We start from the raw sequence: 6,000 nt of genomic DNA on the forward strand, positions 1-6,000 counted from the left end.
TATGCCGAGAGCTCACAGGCTTTGCATCCATTATCACCAGATAAGTTCATCAGGTTGAAGTTACACCAGTGAGCAGTGAAATGTGTACATTCAGCACAGTCTCTTGTTACATAGCTTCCCTTGCACACACAGACCCTTTCATGATTAATAATATGAACTGAAGAAATCAGTTCAAGGGTGTTGAATTAGAAAAAGGCAAAACTGGAGCAGGGGAGCTTGTGGGGTCATCTTTCTCATTTCTCTATAAGGAGTCAGATCAGCTACTCTCCAGATGTCTCAAATGCTAAGAATCTGTCACAGATGAATAGTTGGAACTCTGCTAGAGTGGCCCTGGCATGATCTCCCTGACCACAACACACAGAACTGACATGTGGTTCCACAGTGCTAGATATGCCCCTTCTTCATGCCATGTTATAGTTTGTTTTTTCTTTTATTCTCTCCCTCTCTCTCTCTCTCTCCCTCCCTCCCTCCCTCTCTCTCTTTCTCCCTCCATCTCTCCCTCCCTCCCTCCCTTCCTCTCTCTCTCTCTGTGTTCTCATATGTGTGAGCGCATGTGTATATGCAGGTGCATTGGGGGGCCTGAAATTAAAATCAAAATGCTTTTCTTGGCCATGCTCAGCTCTCTTATTGAGCCCAATACTTGCCAATCCTGGCTAACTTAGCTAACCAGCATGCTCCAGGAATCCCCAGACCCTGCCTCCCAACTGCTGTGATTATGGGTGGCTTTTCAACTGTTGCAGGGCTCCTGGGGATCCAAACACTGGGGTCCTCCAACTAGTGCAGCAATCTCCCCCGCCCTATATAGTCTTTTCTATTTTTTTAGGCTGAAGAATTTCTAAAGAAATTCCTACCTGTAGTCATATTAGTAGCCAGTGGCAGAATGATTCCAATCCCTTCTATCTCCACAGGCTAGTATGGCTTCACCATGGTCTATGTAAGGATACAGGTTTCCTCCTGATTCCGCAGATGTTTTCCGATGGCAGCAGGTTCTTGGCTATTGCCTAAACATGCACTGTCCACAGTACACAGTCAGCAGTGATTTTCCGGTTCTCTCATGGGTTGACAAATAGATGGCGGGCAGTCTCATGATGGTCATCTGGGGGCTTTCCCTGGTACTAATAAGATCCCTCTGTCCTCTTTCTCCTGCTGTAGGCAAGCTTACAGGAATGCTTGTCCTTCTGTTTGCCCTTCACGACCTGTAAGATCTCAGAGCCTTAGCAATTTCACTTTTCATTTCTCTGTCCTATTACTTACAAAACTGTAAAATTGCATCAGTGACAACAAAGATTCCTGAGGGAATCCCAGTAGCCATGAGAGAAGAAAAGGTGAAGCCCAGACTTAGATGATATATAACCTAACCAAAGAAATCCCTGAAAAATTAAGATTGGTACAATTCTAGAAAAAAACCCTGGAGTTGGAATTTGCCTTAGTCTTTTCTATTCTAAGGAGATCTGGCTTGGTTCCCTGTGAAGGGAACCTGCCCCAACGGGCACAGCATGATGGTTCTGGCCCTGTGGCGTGGTTCCAGCAAGGGAACAATGGAGATACTCAGACTCTAGAAAATCCCTTAGGACTCTGCTTCCTAAACAGTTGCCCACTAACCTTGATGCAACTGCTGTGTGCAAAAAGGAGTGGCAAAAATGCAGAGGATCTCCTCCATCAACACGGGAGTGTCCACCAGTAAACGTTCCCATAAAAGTAGGTGTGTTTGCATTGGTGCTAGCAGGGAGTGAAGGAACAGACATCATGATTCCAAGCAAATTCTGAGACTTATTTAAAATATGACTGTCAGGACTGGAAAGACAGCTCATCAGCTAAGAGCCCTTGCTGCTCTTCACGGAACCTGAGTTATATTCCCAGCACCCATGTGTCCCACAGAGTGCTGTAACTCCAGTTGCAGGGCATCTGGTGCCCTCTCCCAGCTCCGTAAGTACACTCACATATGCAGCGTACACTTACACACATACACATAAATAAAAACAAATCCTTATCTTTACCTGTACCAACTTTAATATGCATGAGCGTAAGACTGACCAAGAAAACAGGCACCCTCTGCTGAGGGGGAGAGTGTGAATCTGTACAGCTGTGTCAGAATTGCACTTTTCAGTACCATTAGTAGTAGCAAAAGAGTGGAGACAAGTGGAATACTGCTGTGAAGGGACTGGCCAAATACCGATGGCCTATCCAAGCAGAGACTCACTGCCCACCGGAAGAAAGAACAAGCGAGCTGTATGAATTTAGACAGAGTGATCTGCAAGGTAGCCATCAGTTTGACAACAAGGTGTGAAGGGATGTTTGCACAGCACTACGGTTTGTGTGAAAGGGTGAAAGAAAGCTGGGGATGAGACATGCTAAGACATCGGAAGTTTTGACCTGCTCTCCATGGAAGTGACAATTGAAATTGAAATTCAGTCCAACAGTTTACTTGTTGTTACATGGAGAAGATGTACTTTGTAAATGGATAAACACTGGTTGTGTTTTCTGAGGCTGGGTTTATGTTAACTAGGAGGCAAGGAAGAGATTTTTATTAAACCTTGAGTATGCTCTATGTATTTTTTTAAAGATCACTAACATTGTAAATTAGCACATGTGGCTAAGGGGTATAGTTTTTTTTTTTTTTGGTGTTTTGGCTATAGTCACCAATGTTTCCTCCTGGTGACTATAGCCTGTGAGTCAAGTTCATTGAAAGTGGCAGTGAAGCCAGTTAGGTAATCAGCAGGTTTCTGTGGCTGTGAAGAGACACCATGACCACAACTTTTATAAAGGAAAGCATTTAATTGAGGTGACAGCTTAGAGCTTCAGAGGTTTAGTCCATTATCATCATGTTGGGACATGGCAGCAGACAGAACATGGTGCTGGAGAAGTAGCCGAGAGTCCTACATCTTGCTGGCAACAGGAAGTGGACTCAGTGTCACACTGAGTGAAGCTTGAGCAAAAGAGACCCCACAGCCCACCCCTACAGTGACACACTTCCTCTAACAAGACCACAGGTGCTCCCCAAGGCCATACCTTCTAATGGTGCCACTCTTTTTGGGAGCCATTTTTTTTTTCAAACCACTGCTGCCTGTAAAGGCTCTTCCTGCCAAATATGATGACCTGGGTTTGATCTCTGGAACTCAAATGGGAGAAGGAGAGAACTGTTTTCTTCAAGCTGTCCTCTGACCTTCACACATGCACCATGGCACATGGCACACAATACCTGCAATCAATCACTTAATCAAACAGCCAATAAGTAAATAAATGTAAATTAAGTAAAAGACACAAAAGAGGAACACTGAAGAATGGAAACATTGAACCAGACATGAATATACATGTAAAATCCAATGACTGAACCTCTGCTCCTATTTCACAGAATGCTAGTTGTAGTGGAAACATTGTAAAGCATTTCCTTAACTACTCAGTATCCAAGTTGGAATGTCCAATGGGACCTGGGTTGCATTTGGCTTCACCTTTAGTTAGTATTTGTGTATAAAGTTAGTTAAATTTTATCAATTGAAGATTTCAAATGGGTTCCATGTGTCAGGAAAGCAAGTGGTCCCCAGACAGACACCAGAATGTTCAGGGTGGTGTTTGTGCCCTGTTAATGAATGTGAGTCTTAACAAGACGGCAGGTGCTCCTTTAGCAATGGTAAAGATTCTTCAATTTTTCTGTTTCTGCAAAGAATTCAGTGGCGGCAACTTAAATATTTTGAGAAGAGTAGAGGAAACAACCTTTTCCATTTCAAACTTTATACAATTTTTTCAAGGTACAGGACAGGCTTAGAGTGTTATCTGCTCAAGAGTCACTCCTATAGAGTCAGGCCTGAGGGTTGTTCTGAGGAAGCCTACTGCAGGGATGTCTACAATCAACACCCGCCACACACCAGCACATAGATGCCTGAAGTTTTGCTGCAGCCATAAGAATGTCTATTCATTGGACAAATGTATAAGTACAAATTTTCATATCCTAAAGTCAGGAAGATAAGGAAACACCCGAGAAATTTGTCTAGGGCCTCTTTGAAAGCAGTGCTCAGCTATCTAAAATGTTGCATGCCGTTCTGTGTGGTGAAAGCTTGTTCTGACCTGCTTTGCAGGTCTCCTGGGACAGTCCCTGTGCTTTAGAACTCTCTGCTCAGCTTCACTTAATTAAAGTGATCACTCTTTCAATGAACCTAAGGTCAAAGTGAACCCTGTCTCCCTGTGACTGCAGCATCTAGGCTACTGCTTCCCGTCCTGCAGAGTGGGATGACCCGAGAGCACAAGGTCACCTCTGACTGGTGCTTTCCTGGTTCAAACCCCATGCAGTTTTCTCTGCCACCTCCTCAATTCATTCCCACCAGCACTCCTTGAAGTGAACATTCAAATGTTGTTTTATCCCATTAACTAGTGAGGAGTTGAGACGCAAATGTACCAATGGCCTGCTTGACTGGTAAAAGCGGCTTGTCCCTGGAATGAATGCAGGAAAGGGTTAATAGTGAGAGCAGGCCGAGTGCAGCAACTTTGTGTCACCTTAGGAAGAGTATCTGGAAGCCTGAAGAATGCAGTGTGCTGGTGCATTTGTGTCCAGGTGGGCATCCCTGTGCAGACCTTCAGGGCTCTTTAGTGAATTTCCCAGGGCAGAGCTTTAAACAACATTTTGATTTCATCACAAGCTCTAAATGCCTCCGTTCTCTTGAAGGAGGTAAAAGAGCCTTTGGGGCATGTAGGGATAATTTTACAGACTGACCAGTATTACCCAAACTGGAGCATGCCCCTGCCTCACACACTCATGGAATGTTATTGTCTCCTGCTGTCTTCGATTACTATACATACTTTTTTTACACCTGAAAATTAATTTAGGCCTTTTCTTTCATTAATAGCCCACCGTTGCTGCCAAGAAGCCAGATGCAGATGGCGTTGACATGAGCTGTTCCAACTCAACATCCACCAAACCCCTCTCTGCTGAACTCAAAGCAGAACCCGAGAAAAGCTCCGGGACAATGAACCAGGCAGCGACGGTGGCTAAGGGCACCTTAAAAGCCTCTGCCTTGTTGCGAGGCAAGAAAAAGCTCTAAGGCTCTGTCCAGTGCTGCGCAGTGCAAGAACAGACCACTCCTCCAGCACTGAAGGGCGGGGACAGGAGGGGGACAGCATGGTACGGAGCTTTTAGTCTTTGGTGAGTCCTGCATGGGTTACACCAGTTTAGAATTGAAGCTAGTTACCAAAGCAGCATACATAACCTGCACGGGACACGAAAGGACAGCGTGGGCATGCTTGGGGCAAGCTGCTGTGCTCATCAGCTCCAGGTGTCCTGGGGCTAAGGGACAAGTGCTCTCAGTGCAAGCCTGGGGCCATACTTGCTCAGTTCTACTCAAATTCTTATATTTAGGCACAGTTATTTATAAGGGAAAACAAGAGGCCAAATGCAGTGGAGGTTCTAAGTGATTATGTGCACTTAGCACTAGGAGACTTTGCTAGATGACTACTAATAAAATGGCCACAGGCCTTGTGGCAGAAGCGATGCAGTCCCTTACGTGTCCTTGTTGTTCTAGTTGCTATAGATTATTTAAGACAAGTTATTTTAAACATAGAAAAGTAGGACAGTTTGTAATTGCTTGCATTGGCTTGCTACTATACTTCCATCATATTGATTAAATCAATAAGCCCAGATGTCTTCATGCATGTCATTTTATATTAAGAAGAGGTGACTTTAGCAAGTCCTCTGAATGCTCCCCAGACAGCTAGTGCTGGCCTGTTGTCTCTGGGGAAAGACTGAGAAGGGACAGGAAATGCGTCATGAGCTGGTGTTGGAGGTTCTTTTTCCTCCAAGGTTAACAGCTCTGCTACTGCACCTTTAGTAGGTAAGCTTCCCAAAAAAAAATTTAAAAAGCAATTTGAATTTGTTTATCTTTATAAAGTAATAATCTTGTTTCATTCCAAACCCCACAGGATTGTCAGATTGTCTCCAAAAGAGCCACACCCATAAACTGATCCAGAAGCTATAAGAGGTGTGTGCACCTCCTGTTCACAAGGTACCACAGT

At 44.5% G+C, this 6,000-nt stretch overlaps 1 protein-coding gene across 2 annotated transcripts in view; it reads left to right on the plus strand.

Moving 5' to 3' along the window:
• The window catches only part of Stk33 (serine/threonine kinase 33), a 169,140-nt gene extending 163,661 nt beyond the window's left edge, over positions 1 to 5,479 (plus strand). For both annotated transcript variants that reach the window (XM_040756670.1, XM_005075764.4), the window contains exon 13: positions 4,839 to 5,479. In XM_040756670.1, the coding sequence (XP_040612604.1) occupies positions 4,839 to 5,033 (195 nt within the window). In that variant the 3' untranslated portion in view covers positions 5,034 to 5,479. The remainder of the gene's footprint in view (positions 1 to 4,838) is intronic.
• The last annotated feature ends 521 nt before the right edge of the window (positions 5,480 to 6,000 follow it).

Source organism: Mesocricetus auratus, unplaced genomic scaffold, assembly GCF_017639785.1.
Source record: "Mesocricetus auratus isolate SY011 unplaced genomic scaffold, BCM_Maur_2.0 Super-Scaffold_4256, whole genome shotgun sequence".
NCBI classification, from domain to species: domain Eukaryota; kingdom Metazoa; phylum Chordata; class Mammalia; order Rodentia; family Cricetidae; genus Mesocricetus; species Mesocricetus auratus.